This window comes from Apiospora marii (genome assembly GCF_038362585.1).
Source record: "Apiospora marii strain CBS 49790 chromosome Unknown utg000001l_segment0_segment0, whole genome shotgun sequence".
Lineage (NCBI taxonomy): Eukaryota > Fungi > Ascomycota > Sordariomycetes > Amphisphaeriales > Apiosporaceae > Apiospora > Apiospora marii.
This window is the reverse complement of record NW_027117372.1, coordinates 2,576,749-2,593,731: the sequence shown is the minus strand read 5'-3', so window position 1 is coordinate 2,593,731 and position 16,983 is coordinate 2,576,749. Positions and strand designations below refer to the sequence as shown.

At 49.9% G+C, this 16,983-nt stretch overlaps 7 protein-coding genes across 7 annotated transcripts; 4 read left to right on the top strand and 3 right to left on the bottom strand.

Moving 5' to 3' along the window:
- Positions 1-409: 409 nt before the first annotated feature.
- On the bottom strand, positions 410-2,020 carry PG985_000851 (aldehyde dehydrogenase; the record flags this gene model as incomplete). The annotated part of the gene is made up of 3 exons (XM_066820620.1): positions 410-569; positions 628-1,899; positions 1,959-2,020. 3 exons carry the CDS (start codon positions 2,018-2,020, stop codon positions 410-412), a joined length of 1,494 nt encoding a protein of 497 aa, XP_066691499.1.
- Positions 2,021-2,648: 628 nt separating this feature from the next.
- PG985_000850 (major facilitator superfamily domain-containing protein) lies at positions 2,649-4,153 on the top strand (the record flags this gene model as incomplete). The annotated part of the gene is made up of 4 exons (XM_066820619.1): positions 2,649-2,842; positions 2,910-3,283; positions 3,343-3,695; positions 3,758-4,153. The coding sequence occupies 4 exons, from the start codon at positions 2,649-2,651 to the stop codon at positions 4,151-4,153; spliced, it is 1,317 nt and encodes a 438-aa protein (XP_066691498.1).
- Positions 4,154-4,409: 256 nt separating this feature from the next.
- Positions 4,410-6,061, bottom strand: PG985_000849 (uncharacterized protein; the record flags this gene model as incomplete). The annotated part of the gene is made up of 3 exons (XM_066820618.1): positions 4,410-4,767; positions 4,841-5,949; positions 6,002-6,061. 3 exons carry the CDS (start codon positions 6,059-6,061, stop codon positions 4,410-4,412), a joined length of 1,527 nt encoding a protein of 508 aa, XP_066691497.1.
- A 530-nt stretch (positions 6,062-6,591) lies between these two features.
- PG985_000848 (uncharacterized protein) lies at positions 6,592-8,100 on the top strand (the record flags this gene model as incomplete). Its single annotated transcript, XM_066820617.1, has 6 exons — positions 6,592-6,693; positions 6,940-6,976; positions 7,046-7,113; positions 7,248-7,585; positions 7,640-7,735; positions 7,824-8,100. 6 exons carry the CDS (start codon positions 6,592-6,594, stop codon positions 8,098-8,100), a joined length of 918 nt encoding a protein of 305 aa, XP_066691496.1.
- A 989-nt stretch (positions 8,101-9,089) lies between these two features.
- PG985_000847 (uncharacterized protein) lies at positions 9,090-11,180 on the bottom strand (the record flags this gene model as incomplete). Its single annotated transcript, XM_066820616.1, has 9 exons — positions 9,090-9,255; positions 9,317-9,480; positions 9,557-9,641; positions 9,721-10,064; positions 10,133-10,208; positions 10,259-10,324; positions 10,378-10,657; positions 10,742-10,873; positions 10,949-11,180. The coding sequence occupies 9 exons, from the start codon at positions 11,178-11,180 to the stop codon at positions 9,090-9,092; spliced, it is 1,545 nt and encodes a 514-aa protein (XP_066691495.1).
- A 588-nt stretch (positions 11,181-11,768) lies between these two features.
- Positions 11,769-12,897, top strand: PG985_000846 (uncharacterized protein; the record flags this gene model as incomplete). The annotated part of the gene is made up of 3 exons (XM_066820615.1): positions 11,769-12,048; positions 12,120-12,414; positions 12,495-12,897. The coding sequence occupies 3 exons, from the start codon at positions 11,769-11,771 to the stop codon at positions 12,895-12,897; spliced, it is 978 nt and encodes a 325-aa protein (XP_066691494.1).
- A 1,320-nt stretch (positions 12,898-14,217) lies between these two features.
- On the top strand, positions 14,218-15,201 carry PG985_000845 (short-chain dehydrogenase; the record flags this gene model as incomplete). Its single annotated transcript, XM_066820614.1, has 1 exon — positions 14,218-15,201. One exon carries the CDS (start codon positions 14,218-14,220, stop codon positions 15,199-15,201), a length of 984 nt encoding a protein of 327 aa, XP_066691493.1.
- Between the last annotated feature and the right edge of the window lie 1,782 nt (positions 15,202-16,983).

Genomic DNA, 16,983 nt, shown 5'->3' with positions numbered 1-16,983 from the left:
AAGTTTCGGACAGCAATGATAACTAAGTATCAAAAGACCCACTCGGCCCACAGCAACTAAGCACTGCAGATTCAAGATTGGCCAATGAAGAAATTTGTTCTTTCTATATCTGTGCAACATTCTACATTTCTAGTCCGTTCGTCGACACTTGCAGTACTTCATCTCCACCATAAGTAGTATCTGCCAACCAGTGAAGATCATCTAGATGGCTTAGTTTAACGCCATGCTTCTATTAGAATCCAAGTAGAGAATCGTCTTGCAGCTCTCATGGTCTAGATGATCCATCTATATGGAGGAAGTGGTAACATGGCCAAAACAGATGCTCACAATGCTAAAAAGAGTCAGGAAAGGAGCTTGTCTTATTCTAGTATACAATTTTTATAACATAATTGCATCTCACTTTCCAATTCTATCCAAACATCGCATCCCCCAAGTACACGCGCACAGCCTTTACTTGTGTATAGTTCTCAAGCGCATAAGCACCGAGTTCACGCCCATTGCCTGACTGTTTGTACCCTCCGAAAGGGACTTGCTGGTGAGTCAGATTGTAGCTGTTCACCCAAACGGTACTAGAAACATAATAGTTAGCTAGACGGCTCTATCTCCGGTATAACTATCAATTCTTACCCGGCCTTCAACTTGTTGGTGACCCGCGTGGCGGTGTTGAGGTTGGTCGTATGCACTGCCGACGCCAGGCCATAGCTCGTGTTGTTGGCAAGGCGTATGGCTTCCTCCTCGTCCTTGAAGCTCTGCACGGTGCACACCGGGCCGAAGATCTCTTCTTGGACAATGCTCATATCCTGGTTGACGTCCGAGAAGATGGTGGGCTGGATGTAAAATCCAGTCTCGCCAAGCCTCTGGCCGCCGGTGACGAGCTTTGCGCCGGCTGCCTTCCCCTGCTCGATGTAGCCCATGATGCGATCAAACTGGACTTGGGACACCTGCGGCCCCTGGAACGTATCCTGGGCAAAGGGGTCCCCGACCTTGTTCAGCTCCGCCCGTTCCTTGAAGCGATTGAGGAACTCCTCGTAGATGTCTTGGTGCACCAGGATCCGCGACCCCGAGCAGCACGCCTGCCCGTGGTTGTAGTAGATGCCAAAGTTGACCCACGACAGCGCATTGTCCAAGTTGGCGTCCGGAAAGACGATGTTGGGGCTCTTGCCGCCCAGCTCGAGCGTCACCTTCTTCAGGTTGCTCTGGGCAGCTGCCACCATGATCTGCCGCCCCACCGCCGTCGACCCAGTGAAGGCGACCTTGTCGATATCCATGTGCGACGCGATGGCGGCGCCGGCCACGCGCCCGAGCCCGTTGACGATGTTGACCACGCCCGGCGGGAAGCCGGCCTCGACGACGAGCCGGGCGGCGTAGAGGGCCGACAGGGGCGTCTGCTCGGCCGGCTTGAGCACGACGGTGTTGCCCGTCGCCAGGGCCGGGCCGATCTTCCAGGTTAGCATGAGCAGGGGGAAGTTCCAGGGGATGATCTGGCCGCAGACGCCGACAGGCTCGTGGCGGGTGTAGGTGTGGCTGTGCTCGTCGATGTCGATGGTCTGGCCAAAGACCTTGTCGGCCCAGCCGCCGTAGTACCGGAGCGTGGCGGCGGCGCCCATGACGTCAAAGGCCGCCATGCCCACCGACTTGCCGTTGTCGAGGGCCTCGATGTTGGCCAGGGTGTCGACGTCGCGCTCCAGCAGGTCGGCGAGCTTGAGGAGCAGCTTGCCGCGGTCGGCTGTGGGAAGCGACTTCCACGGACCGTCCAGGGCTTCTCTGGCAGCGCGGACGGCGATGTCGATGTCGGCGGCCGTGCCTTCGCTCACCGCCACGATGGGCTTCTCGTCGTGCGGGTTGATGGTCTCGAACGTTTTGCCCTCGACACCTGGGACAAACTCATTCTTAATGAACCTGCAGGGTTGGCATTGTAAGCACGTGATGTTGGAGCAGGACAACTGTTGTTGACTTACAAACCCAGGGGCTGCTCATATGTAAGACCAGATGGTGTGGTGATGCTCTTGAACAAGGCCATGATGGCGATTGCCTGTATACTATCACTTTGGAATGCTGTAACTCAATGCAATCGAATCAGAGATGGCGTTCCGGTGAAGTAGAGTAGGTTGCTGAGGAATGATAGCTGTTGTACCGGACCGATTTTGAGAGAGTTTAGTTAATTGGGCCGGGAACTTCAAAGATTACTGCCGGTTATTTTAGTTAATTGCACGTGAATCTATCTCCATGGCCAAGAGTATGGCTCCTTCCGTCAGCAAGTGTTCGCCCCGACCGACTCAACAGATCGTCTCGCGCAAGCCATCGGCATCTTGGCATTGGCAAGGCGGCCCCGTCGTGAGGCGCCATCGCAACAAGCTTCGCAAAAAGCTCCATCCGCATTTGGCATCTGCGCCCCGGCCGTGGCCTATGGCGTGTTAGTGGGCAAGTCAAGCCACACCCGCACCGCCTCAAAGACGCGGCCGCTCAAAGTCCGCCCCCTGTCCGATTCGTCAGCCACGCCGGGGTGTCTGTATCAAAAGCGGCCGCCCCAAGTGCGTGTCCCCCAAGCAAGCAGTCTTTGATATCTCTGAACCAGCAAAACTATTCTCTTCGCTCGTTTGTGCAATTCAGTATTCTACTATGAATCAAATCGAGACTGAATCTCCATAATGGGCTCACGAACCGGATCCACAGAATCAAACGGCATCTTCGCTTCGTCCACCGACGGCGAGAACGTCTCCAAGGATGTCGAGAAGCAGCCGCCCCCTGCCCAAAAGCCACCAAGCATGGGTGCGGCTCCTAATGGAGGACTAGAAGCTTGGCTGCAGGTCGCGGGTAGTTGGTGCCTTATGTTCAACTGCTGGTGAGTCTCTGGTTTGCATCAACACTAAATCGAAGCTGCATGACTAGCTAACACGACAACTGCTCAGGGGAATCGTCAACACGTACGGTGTCTTCCAGACGTACTACCAAACCGAACTCCTCAAGGACGAGTCCGCCTCCAACATCGCCTGGATCGGCTCCATCCAGGCCTTCCTTCTCCTATTCGTAGGCGCGCTGACGGGTCCACTTTATGATTATGGCTACTTCCGACACCTCCTGGCCGTCGGCTCCTTCCTCATGGTCTTCGGGATGATGATGGTGAGCCTCTGCACGCAGTACTGGCAGCTCATCATCGCCCAAGGCATCGTGGTGGGTGTCGGCGGTGGATGCCTTTTCGTGCCGAGTGTCGCCATCTTGCCGACTTACTTCTCGACCCGCATGGCCTTCACCATCGGTGTGGCAGGCAGTGGGAGCGGTATTGGTGAGTTGTGTTAGACCCAAACCTCCAGATTACGCAAGGCAGCTAACCGTACCGGAAAGGTGGTGTTATCTACCCGATCGCCTTCCAGAGACTGGTGGTCAGCATGGGCTTCGGCTGGGCCACTCGCATCGTAGGCTTCATCATGCTGGCGACGCTTATCCTGCCCCTGGTCGTCATGCGCCCTCGCATCAAGCCCTCCGCCGTGCGCAAACTGTTTGATGCATCGGCGTGGACGGAGCCACCCTTCTATCTGTTCGCCATAGCCGGCTTCTTCGGATTCATCGGCATGTACATGCCGCTCTTCTACGTCTCGGTCTACGCCATCGACGAGAAGATCATGTCGCCCGATATGGCGTTCTATCTGTTTCCCATCCTGAATGCGGGCTCGACACTGGGACGTATCATCCCAAATGTAAGTCTAGCCCCTTTTCACTACCACTGATCTTGTCGCTAATGACCGAATCCACCCCACAGTACGGGGCAGACAAGACGGGCCCGCTCAACATGTTCATCCCGACACTGCTCGGGCTGGCTATCCTGTCGTTCTCCTGGATCAGCATCACGAGCAGCGCCAGCCTCATCGTGTTCACCGCGTTCTACGGCTTTTTCTCGGGTACCTTCCTCACGCTTCCCTTCAGCACGGTGGTAACGCTCAGCCCGCATGTGGGCGTGGTCGGGGTACGGATGGGCATGGCGTGCGCCGTTGTGAGTCTGGGCCTGCTCATCGGCACGCCCGTGGGCGGGGCGATTCTGAGCCGCGGGTGGACGGCACTTCAAGCTTTCGGAGGCGCGGCCCTCTTGGTTTCGACCTGTGTCATGATGGCGTCGAGGGTGGCCAAAGTCGGCTGGGGTCTCACTATCAAGGCATAACTACTTGAAGGGGTAGTACATGGATGGGCCATTTGCTGGGAATGATGCTTGGGGTTACAAGTTTGTATGATATGTAATCATGGTGTTCAGATTGTAGCCCGCACTGAGGCAGAGTAGGACAGAAAGGCGTCTCGGTATAATCAATACACACTTACAACCAATATCGTAAATCATAAGCTTAGCGTCACAGTGATAGAGAACTATACCATTTGTTGCTACCAGCTAAGAGTCCGAGTTCAAAACTATCCACCCCTTGTCACGATACTGCTCGTCTCAAACCCAATCGTACCTCCACCGGCTTCTTCTCCACAAGCAAGAACGTCCTAAGATCCTCCCACCTCACGCGTCGTCCCTCCACGGCATGCAAATCGAATTCCCAGAGAAGCCTGGCTAGAACAAGCCTCATCTCGGCCCAGGCCAAATGCTGTCCCATACAGGAGCGGGGACCCATGCTGAACGGTTGCAAAGCCTGCCTTTTATCGCCCCAGAATGGAGACGAGGGATCTGTGCTTGCATCTGGGAGCCACCGCTCGGGTTGGAACTCGGTAGGGGCATGAAAGTACCTTGGGTCCCGGTTGATGGAATAGGCTTGTATTGATACTCTTGTCTGCTTGCTATCAGTAAGGGGGTCGCGAGAAGAGTACGAGTTGACGAATGGGGTGAGAAGGAGCTTTGGTTGATACTTACTCCTCCGGGAACCATTTCCCACAGACTGTGTCTCCACCGCCAGGCACAAGTCTTGGAAGGACCCACGGGATAGGCGGGCACAGCCGCAAACCCTCCAAGATGGATGCATGGAGATAAGGGAGCTTTCTTAGCCTTTCCAGAGTGAAGTCTTGCTCTGTCTGAAAGGCAAGGCGCACTTCTGACGTCAGAGCCGCAAGCTTCTCCGGGTTATTCAGGAGGTAGTTCAGAGTTCCTGTCAGGACAGTAGCCGTGGTCTCACTCCCGGCCGTTGTGAGTACCATGAAGGTCGTATTGACCTCGCCAGGCGACATCTGGTTCTCGCTGTTGGTCTCGATGACATGCGACATAATATCAGGACGAGTCAGCTCGAAATTGAGGCGACGGTCTACCTTGTCAACGATTTGTTGATAGTGGTCAGCTTGCATCTTTCTCAGCGAGGGAGGGATGCACTTTAGCAGGAGCCACTCCAAGAACGGGTAGAATCTAGCGGAGGCCACGAAAGAAGCGGCCTTGACACTGTTGAATAGAAGTCGGATCCAAGGATGGTATCTGGAATGTTGAAGGCAATCGAAAGATTCGCCGAAGCCGAGATCACCAAACAGATCAAAGGTGAAAAAGTTGAACCAAGGCCCAATGTCGAGCGTTGCCTCTTTCCTCGGTTGCTCAGATACAATACCACGTAGCCTGTTGATGAGCAGGCTTGCGTAGAGATGCAGAATGGGTTCTTGGGCTTTCAGTGCTCGCGGTGTGAACCCTGGGGCCAGAGTGCGCCTGATACGTGAATGGTGGTCAGGGTCTATAGCACTGATCAAAGACTGTGGCATTCCTGGCTGGGTCTTCCACCATGTGGGGTCTTTCAAGAAGGGTTGATGATCCGGCCGAGGTTGGAATATGTCGTTCCAGGCTTCATCCGATGCAAAGGTGACCTCGTCTGGTGCGATACGCAGGATTGCCCCGTAATGGCGATGGAAGCGTTCTATGTCGTGAACGATGGTCCCTTTCAACAACGACCAAATGAACGGCAGTCGCGAACATGCCCAGCTCCGCGGGCCCGGAGTATTGGCCAACGGGTGTAGATAGACATTGTAGCAGCCGCGGATGATGGGATACTACTCATCAGTGTTGGTATATGTTTCTTATTCACTCGGCGATTCTTCATACTGTGATCAAGACTAGGAGTAGCGTCTGCCAACTGAAGAGCAGAGTGCTATTGTCGCTCATGGTGATTGATGTCGGTGTATTTGTGAGGTCTTTGGGATGGATGGTTTGCTGTGTCGGGAGTATCAGATGAAACCAGTTGCTAAAAATGGATGGATTAGGCGCCAATGGACGACGGATCCAGTTGGTTGGTTGCACTGCATAATGTAGGTTGGCAGTCGCTTGGATATTACCTCAGATGATGTGTGTACAATAAGGAGTACATACATACATGTGTACATATACTTGTTGTACCTGACCTACCCCACCGCCAATATGCAGATCACTGGACCCAACGAGTTCCTCTTTCCCCCCACACCACTCGGATGACACCTGCCTGCAAATCGGTGAAATCACCAACACACTCGGACGAGACAGAGGCGGTGCATCAGTACTGTCATCATGGAAGCATTAGATTGAGCATACCCTTATAATATTCTATTGCCGCCGGCTTCTTCATTTCCAAGCCTTGATTCATTATCTATGTATCTCTTCCTGTGAACCCTTCTTCTCTTTGCTTTTTTCGTGCCATTGGCTTCCTACTTCACTCAAACATGGCTTCCCAGTGGCTTGGCGCATATCCTCCTCCACCAGGAGTTGAGCCTAACTTTATCGATCCTCCAAGTCAATTCGCGGGCACAATTGCTGCTCATACGGTGTGTCTCTTATTGGTCGCAATATGTGTGACGATTCGCTTTTACACGCGAATCTCAATTATTGATGGAGGATTGGGGCTAGACGACTGTAAGGAAACCCCCTTCCCCCTCATACCAATACACACAGCCTGGAGCTGCTGGCTAACCGCGATCCCTGGACGACCAGAGTTTTGTATGATTTCTTGCGTGAGTCTCTTGAATCCGAATGACATGAGAGAAAACACACTTGCTGATGATATGTGGTAGGCTCTGACTGCGACATTCACGGGCTTGGCCATTAAGTGTAAGTATGGTCGATATCTTTGTGTTTGACGCAACTCCTGAGTGCTAATGGGTGGTGAAATCTTAAAAGGCTCCAAGATGGGAATTGGCCGACACATCTGGAACGTACCAGCTCCATGGATTACAGAGGCTCTCAAAGTAAGTACCTACCTGTTTCGTACCAAAGCCAACGTTATATTTCCGACTCAATGCCGTGGGAATACCTACCCAACAGCTAACAATTCTTTTATTTAGTTCTTCACCATTTCCACCTACGTGTACTTGATCCTCAGTGGGTGTGTCAAACTCATGTTCCTCTTTTCTACCGACGGCTGTTCTCGCAACACCCCAAGATGAAGTACACAGTGGCCGCTGGAATTGCTTTCGTCTCTATATTCCATTCTGGCCTGTTCTTTGCCACGATATTCGCTTGCGATCCAATCGCACGCCAGTGGGACATATCTATCCCGGGAAAGTGCAATAATCCCGAGATACCGCCCTACCTCTCGGGTGCCGTGAGTTCAGTCACCGATATCTTCGTCCTGCTCCTTCCCGTTCCACTAGTATGGAACCTGCACGCACCAATGAAAAAGAAAGTTGGCGTGCTAGCAGTGTTCAGTGTCGGCGTCTTGTAAGCACAATTCCCCACTTTGCTTCATTGTCCCGAGCTAACTTCAACCGTCAGTGTTTGCGCCGCAAGCCTTGTCCGGTTGGGTATGACACCGGTCCTTCGGAGCAACTTCGATGCTACATGGAACATATCCACCATGTCCCTTTGGGCGTAAGTCTCAACGTCTCCTACAGAAAAGTCACGCAGTGGAGAGTGACGGGATTCATCATACTGACAATAAGGCGCGCAATATTTACAGTACCCTCGAGGTTAATATTGGCATCGTCTGTGGTTGTTCAATGCTTTTCCCGGCATTCTTCAAACGTCGCTTCCCAAACTTCGCAGTAGGGTCAATCTTACAAGTATTGAGATCCCGAATCTCCGGTGTCAGCCGCAAGGGTTCCTCCGATTCCAGTGATTCTCCCCGCTTCCATCATGAACAGTGGAAGGACCAGAAGCACATTTACGGTGACCAAGTGGATGAATCCAGTTGCAAACAGCTGGCTAATGTACGAGCGGGTGCAAACATAGTCTGAAGAGATAAATCAACAAGGAAAGCATGTGCCAGGATCTGTGGTAAATATTAGCCCACTTATCAATAGATATGGAAAACTTCGAACATACACAGCTTTTTCTCCTTTAAAGAATCAACAAGATTCACATAAGTTATTTGCAAAAGTCCACCGATGCTCCATTCCTCCAGATGACGTCAAGTTCTACCCAGACCTGTGTCTCTAGAAGGAACGCCCCGCCGAATCAGACAGGCCCCGAGCTGCATGCATGACCTCTACGCTCTGGGGTGGGAGGGATGGAAAACTTCCCTGTTTCGTCACAGACTCTGTAAGCGCATGATACATTAGCCGATGTAATAATGTGGGTAAGTACGTAGCTGAGTACCTGTCTAGTGGCCGGGAGCCGGTCTTGGTGGACCGCTAGGGTACCATTGCCCTGCCATAAACTGACATGATATCCGAGGCTGCACTGGTACTGCACGACGCTGCTCTGCAATTCCCATTGGCTACATACACAACCTACTGAACAAGGTATGCATTGCATTTTAAATAAACAGGTCTATTAATAGTATTCCGCTTGGAACAAGGATCTGCATCCAACCTATCGTGAACTCACATGGTTGTGCAGGGCAAATGATTGACCATGCAAGTTCCTATGCGGTAGGCTCGGACGTCTCATGCAGCTCATACTTCATCAATATTACATGGGATGAGCCCTAGGCTGCTGTTTCCCCATTTGCGCACCCAAGCCTGATTGTCAAGCTCCAAAACTGAGAGGATGTTCCATGGATCATGATCCTTCCGGCGTGATCCGCAACGGATAGGCACAGTCATCAATCTTCTAAGATATGTCTCAAGATTTTGAGGCAAATGTAGTTGTCTGTCTCTTTTCTGAGCTAACCGGGCCTGTGCTTGGCGCTACAAGATGGGGCGATGTAAACTTTCAACTCTGGGCTTTCCTGTCATGATCCAGCAATGCATCGCAATCAAGGCCCCCTCGGATGAATCAGCATCTAGCGAATCAAAGCTCTTACACCATTGGTTGAGAGTTTGGGCAAGGGAATCAGGAAGTCATGAGCCTGTTTGACATCACTCTCATCAGTTTCGAAAAGCTCGAGCCGTGGGCCATTAGGTCTGTACAAGACCGCTAGTATGAGGCTCATCTCGGCCATAGCCAAACTACGTATATCGTCTTAGTTCGAAGTTGCAAGTCATAGCCGTCTCATAGAATGTAACTTACTTCATCCCAAGACAGTTCCTTGAGCCTCTACAGAAAGGAACGTAACTGCGATACATGGCCCCATTGTTGGAGGTTTGATTCCAACGATCTGGTAGGAACTCCCCTGGCGAGGGGTATATCTCCGGATCAGAATGCATTAGATAGGCAGACATGCCGACTGGTACCTAGAAAACAGCAACCACATCAGTAATCCCTCTCGGTTTTGTGCTTCGGAAGGTGGATAATTGCAATCTTACTTACACCAGGTGGAATAACAAAGTCCTTGTATTGAATTGGGACATCTGGTGAAATGCGCGGCAAGCGGTGCATAACCCCATAGCTCAGCCTGAATACCAATAAGTCGTTGCTCAGACCGTGAAGCTCCCCTATCAGACGATGCTCGTGCAAGGGATATGACATCGTACCTTAGGGATTCCTTGATAATTGCCTGCAACAAGGGTATCTTCTCAAGATCAGCCCAAGTTGGCACATGCTGCGGCCATCCAGACATCGGATCTCGAAGTTCTGCTTGCAGTCTCCTCTTAAGATCGGGACGTGAAAGGATATAGTAAGATGCGAAACCTATGGTGCGAGCGGTACTGGCAGTACCGCCGCCTAACAACACCTGAGCTTCTTTAGCGAGACGTTCTTCGGACTTTTCCGAGTCCGGCATGTTACTATGGGCGACATAACGGAATAGAGAAGTGTTGTCCTTTTCAGGAACATCTTGCGCACTGCCCAACGCTTGGTGGATGTGGCTTTTGGCTTTCTATCGTTCATAAACTCGGTCAGCTTCAACGAGGTAGAATCACGATGATCAGGATATAGGTACTATACCGCCTTGAATACGTTGAAAACGTGGCCGCGAGGGAACGCCCATAAGAGGATATCTTCAGGAATATGTGCCACCAGTCTACGACGCGTCAGCATTGTCCATGCCACTCGCCACAATCCACTACTCACTGTACGAGCCATGGGAAACCGGTAAATAGAGGAATCGACCTGATGATCATATGGATGACATTGTACCTGATCAAATCCAAATCAGCAGGCGGTAACAGGTGGACACAGAGATGGCATACCAATCCGGGGCGAATTCTGGGTCATCCAGGAATCGCCCTTCGAATTCACTGTCCCCAAGGCATATTCTCTGGATTATATCCCCGGAGAAGGCAGAGAAAGCGTGGTCGAGCCGGACCACGGTGTGTGTACCCTCAAGACCACGAAGCCGGGATTCCAGATGGAGGGCACAGTCCGCGAGCAGCGGTTGTAGACGAGAGATGCCCAGACGGGAGAAGAAGGGTTCAAGTGGCTTCCTTCTCTTCCGGTGCAAGGCATGATCCACAGTCAGCAGATGCGATCCTGTCAGCAGTTAGTAGTTGCACATGCATCCAACATAGAACATAGTAGCACCGAGGACATTCGGGGGTGCGTGGACGAACCTACCGTCGAAATCGATGCCCTTGCAGAACGCGTCGAAGTGGTTGGTCTGTCTTTTACTTTCTGTGACATAGATAGTGTCATAAAAGTCTCGATCATGAATCGAAAGCTCATCCGGATTCACGCGAATGATTGGGCCTGTGCAGAATTACCATCTGCTTAGCACCGATCTCACTACATAAACACATAACATGGGTGAAAGAATCAACTAACCGTATTTCTTGTGCATTCTTTCGATTTCGAATATATACTGTCCATTACACCAGTAGTCGTAGTAGAACTCATACCAGAATGAAGCTGCAGCGATCTTGGGACCAGGAAACTTGGATAGAGGAGAGAAGTATGTTCTGTAAATGACAAGATAGACAGTATAAATAACGAATGCGGCAAGCAATAACAAAACGGTGGATAATAGCGAGGCCGGTAACAAGATGAGGTGCGCCATGGTGTTTTTAGCTGTATTTCAAGGGCTGAATTATGTGTGACACTTTTTACCCAGCCTTGATAACTTGAAATCATACCAAAACGAGGAGCCAGAGAAGCCACTATATGGGCGTTTAGGACAAGTGCAGTGCTGTCAGGGAAAGAACACGAAGAGCAAGAGCGGGTTGAGATTCAAAAGAGAGCAGGGAAATTCTCTTTACTGCTCCAATTGGTGGCTGCTCGGCATACCATCATTGACCTCCCCTCCTATTTCTCCATATGCACGAGCAGCAGGGTTGTGGTGTGCCGCACACTTCAGGCATCCAAGGCCCACACCGCCGATGGTACCACACAACATTGTACCTCGATACTTTCGCTCCCTACCACCTGTCATCAACCTTGAGTTTATGAGAACAGTGGAAAGTGGTTGCTGCACATCGAGATTTTGGACCAATGATCCCGAGCCTTATCACAGCTGTAAAGATACCTTAACAACCCCATCATAAAAGCCGTGTTAGTCATACCTGTCTTCACGGAATCATATTTCCCCTTCCATCATCACCTTTTGCACCATCAATTGGACCATGTACTATCGTCCGTGGAGCCGAAAATGGATTTCCGTTACTCCAAGGTCATCGATCCGAACTCCTACCGCACGGATGGATTAGCAGAGGGCATTAGTCTTCGGCAGCACGATGATCTTGATAGTAAGGAGATTAAGGGAGCCCTAAGAGCCCAGAATGACTGGGGGAAGCTGGTCAACCCCATGCATGGGTATGACGGCGGTCTCGGTGACCGATTCAGTTTCATTCGTGTTACTGTTCCGGAATGTCTGCCTGAAAGGCTAGAGATTGTATCTTACGCCAATGAATTCGCCTTTCTCTACGATGGTAAGTCCATTGCCTTTGTTAAACCATGCGTAGCGTATAGGAAGATGCTAATACATGCCGCCTTCCACAAGATGCCATGGAGCAGATTGATCTCCAACGCCCTTTGGAAGTGTCCGTGGCAGACCCATTTCTCGGGACTTTCGACTCTAGAGATCTTCTCGACTTGGCTCCAGAGCCTACAGCGCGACCAGAGAAGCGCCTTCAAGCCCAAATCTTCGCTGAGATGAGGAAACTCGATCCTATCCGCGCTGAAACCACTATGAAGGCATGGGGTCGGTTCGTTCAACTAGCCTCGGAGACCAGAGCCCGCCCCTTCAACACGATGGAAGAATACGTGCCGTCGCGAGTCATCGACGCGGGCGAACTGTAAGTGATGCCCCCAATCGCTATAAGACTCTATATACACAGCAACAGAATTGGTGGACCTTGCTGAAGCATGATTCCAGAATATGGTTCGGCACTTTGACATTTGGCATGGCCCTTACTGTACCCGAGCGAGATATTGAAGCGTGCATGGAACTAGCGAGACCTGGCTATGCGGCGCTGGGATTGACGAATGACCTCTATTCATGGGATAAAGAGCGCGAGGCAGCGCGAAGCATGGGGCAGTCCTATGTGTTCAACGCCGTGTGGGTTATTATGAAAGAGCACGGAGTGAGCGAGGAGGAAGCCAAACGAATGTGCTCGGGGGAGATCCAAAAGTATGTGCGACAGTTCCGCCAGGTTCGCCAGGTAGCTGCACACACGCGTCTGTCGAAGGATACAAAGACGTACCTTGAAGCAGTCATGTACAGTATCAGTGGGAACCTCGTATGGAGCATCTACTGCCCCAGATACCGAAACATTTAGAGCTAAGAGCGTTGTTGGGCTCCAATATTGGTACAAGCGTTGGTGTAACTACATAAGCGGGGGGCCCCCCATTTTCAACAGTATGTTGACATACTGTTGGGCAGTATGGCGAGCCGAGACCAGTATATCGGCGTATGTAGGTTATAAGCATAATTCGTTTTTAACTAAGGTAACTAACGGATTATATAATTACACTTATTTATAATAATAATTAATAATTATAATAATATAATTAATAAGATAATTAGATTTAATATAATAACTATATTTAATTAATATAATAATATATTTTTATAATAACTTTATATAATAAATTATTAATATTAATATTAAATTAAAAAAGGTAAAAAATTTAATTTTAATTAATTATATTATATATTATATATTATATATTTAAATCGATAAATATATAAAAGTATATTTAAGAAAAGAAAAAAAAATATAATAGATTAAATTAAATTATATATTTAAATATTTATAAATTATAAATCTATAATTACTATTATTATAATATTAAATTAAAAATTATAATTATTAAAAAATACTGTTATTAATAATTATATAAATATATTAAAAGGAAAGTACCTTTAAATAAAGCTTTATACACTATTAAAATAATATTAAATGTTAACATATTAACTTAAATAAATATATTAACTTAAAATAATATAATAGTTAACTATTATTACTTAAATTAATTAGTTAAACTAGTTAAATTAATATTTAATTAGTAATAAAATCTATTTTTAACTAATTAATATATTTTATTAATAAACTAGCTTTATACTATTAATAAGGTGTTGAAATTAGCCGGCGTGGCCGTATACAGCAGTATAGTAACATACTGTTAAAAATGGGGGGTCCCCCGCTTATGTATGTAGTGGGGGTGCTCGGCTAGCTCGCTAGGTAGCTCAAGCGTTTGTTTCTGTTTTGCTTCCCCCGCTGGTCCGTGTTTCTTGTATCCAGTTTTCCCATGTCGCCTCGCATGGTAACACAGGAAGGGAGGGGTATCAGCCACTCGCCATTTTTGTACTAGTCTTGACGAAACTAGATCTACGCAGTTCAGCAAGGGGTTGTTGGCTATCAGACTGTAGCAGTGCGAAATGAATACTGGCAGGGACGTAACAATCCCAAGCATTCCACGATTGCGGCTTTCTTGATAAAGTCTTCCAAGTTGACGGTACCGTCTTCTCCAGGTCTCCCCCATCCATCTCTGTCTCAACAAACGAACTCTTCAACCCCCCTGCACAGACACCCAATATTCAGTTATCGACTCTACTATTCGTCAGGCAGAGACTTATCTCGCACTTGCGACTCAGCATGGGGGCTCAGTGGTCGCAGTTCTTCCCCCCAACGCCAACCTTCACAGAGGGAGACGTAGGAACCCAAGAAGGCAGAGTGTTTGTGATTACAGGCGGATACTCTGGCATTGGGTTCGAGATCTCCAAGGTTCTCTATCAACACAAAGGTCGTGTCTATATAGCAGGTCGCTCTGCGGCAAAGGCCAACGAGGCCATCAAGACCATCCGAGAGACCGTCCCCGACAACAACGGCGGCAGTATTGAGTTCTTACACCTTGACTTGGAAGATCTGTCGACAATCAAGACTGCTGCCCAGGACCTCAGTGCCAAGGAGGCAAAGATTGATGTGTTGTGGAACAATGCCGGTGTTTCGCAGCCGCCAATCGGCTCCGTCTCCAAACAGGGCTTTGAACTACAGATTGCAGTCAATTGCCTTGGACCATTCCTGTTCACAAAGTTACTGTGGCCGCTCCTTGAGGACGGGGCTGCGGCTTCGGCACTGAGGTCCGGCTCTGTCCGTGTCCTTTGGCCCAGTAGTCAATTCATGGAGCTTTCGGCGCCAACTGGGGGTATCGTTATGGCCGAACTTCTCAACCCACCCCCCGACAAGGCTCGTAACTACGCCAACTCCAAGACAGGCAATTTGTTTCTGGCAACAGAATTTGCCAAGAGACTTGGATCGCATAGCGGTATAGTCAGTGCGGCCTACAATCCAGGTGCCGCATCTACGAATCTTTTCAGACATACCCCATGGCTAGGCATCGTTGCTCGGCCTTTGATGCACAAGGCCCAGCGGGCTGCGTTGACTGCTTTGTATGCAGGTCTTTCCGAAAATATCAAGGCTGAGACTCATAATGGATGCTACGTTGTGCCATGGGGTCGGATCTCAACAAGCTTACGGAAGGACCTGCAGAACGCTACAGTTGGTCGAGAGGATGGGGGCACAGGTGCTGCAAGTGATTTCTGGGACTTTTGCGAGGAGAAGACAAGGGACTATGCCTAAGCGGCACTGATTAACCGTCTGGTCAGGCCGGAGCATCTGTGTTGTAATGAGTTAGTTTCTGTGGAATCCACCATCCATTCCATCTACAGATGCCGGTACCGACATTCACTATTAGGATGTTGAGTGATCCGTATGCCAATGCATGTCTTGTCATGATAGACCCAACTTACCAACAGAGTAGGCAAGTTTCAAGGCAATCGGAAATTGTCAGTCAGTTGGTTATCAAAACTAAAGCATATCTGCAACGTGGACACTGGACAGGGTTACTGATTGCCGATCGTTCGTGTTGTTATGTACAGCGTCGTAATCTGATAGACTGATCGGTTGCGTACGACAGACCCCGGCCCTTCCTTGCATTCATGTGATATTTAGAAACGGCGGTTAATGCATGCGTGCAAATGACTCTCCTGAGCCTGTAAGATGCACGCCTGCTATTTTGGACAGCCGATGTGATGAAGCTGGATGGGTAGAGCCACGCAATCCCGGTTTGCCTTGCAGAATGAATGGTCGCAAGCATTAGATAGCAGCACATTTAGTGTACTTCATTTGAATGAAGATGCACGTACTTTGTACTTCGAACCATTGAACGAGAGCAAATGCAACCCCCCATCCCCCACTACCCACTACCATGGAACGTGGATAGTTGTTGGTCCCATTACCATGGAACGTCAATAGTTGTTGGTTTGCGCCGACCCGGCCGCTTTTCAGCCCCCAGGCCTCTTCCCGGGACCTCAGTGGTCGACTAGCTCGTATCTGACATTTTTATGGGGGTTATGGCTACGCCGCCTCCAATTCCTGAGATGGAGTGGTTCCAGGCCTGCTATTGATGATGCCATCCGCCCACTCGCTTAGGACAAGAGGAAACGCAAGCCTAAATTTCGGTCAAGACAGTGGACGAGATAACTGATAGAACAGTCCAGTCGAATCATGATTTGATGACACGGGGCGTTGCTAGGCCTAACGCTCACGCGGGCCCATCCGTCTGGCCCGTCTGGCTGAAGGACTCGGGTCGCACCGTCGGCTGCCCTATCGTAAGGCTTAGTGCACGTGGTGGATGCCTTTGACCAACCTCCGCTCCTTCAAACCAACACTCGGATGTGCCCGCTGTTCTCCCCTTGCTACCTCGAATGTATGGCGGGGCACTATTCTGGTTTGGAGATAGCTTTCTGTTTCTAGAACGAAAGGGTGGGGAGGCAGGGGTTGCATGCAGAAAAACGCAAAATACACCGCAGAAGTCTCGTGCTGTCTGAGGAAGGGCCTGGCAGCTTGGTTTATGGTAATGTTGCACTCATTTCGGGTTCGAAAACCCAGTTATTCCAAACCCCGCAAGTCAACAAAAAAGATCCACAACCACCCACAGCCTCCTATAGTACGGAGGCCGATAAGCACCTAGGTGTCTGGGTAGTCGGCATTATTTTCCTCCATACTCCGCCTGGTTCAAATGGTTATGATCAACAGATATGTCTTGTATGTCAGCTTGGGGGCCGTAAGCCGCATCCAACCCCTGTACAATCCGGCTAAAGGAAATTACGCAACCATGACTGGATCCGCCAATTCAAATACAATAGGCAGTTCGTGCCGAGAGGCGCAGCAGGTATGATGTGGCATTCGCTTGCGTCGGAATCAGGGTCCGCCTTTCGTTCGCTGGGCGCTTAGATATCATATGTTGCCGTTGAGACCCTCATTCGCTAATGGGGTGCTGAGATGGCACAGAAGTAGTAGGTATGGGGCATCCGAATGCCTCGGTTCTGTCATCGTTGCTCGGCTAGTCAGTTTTGGGGT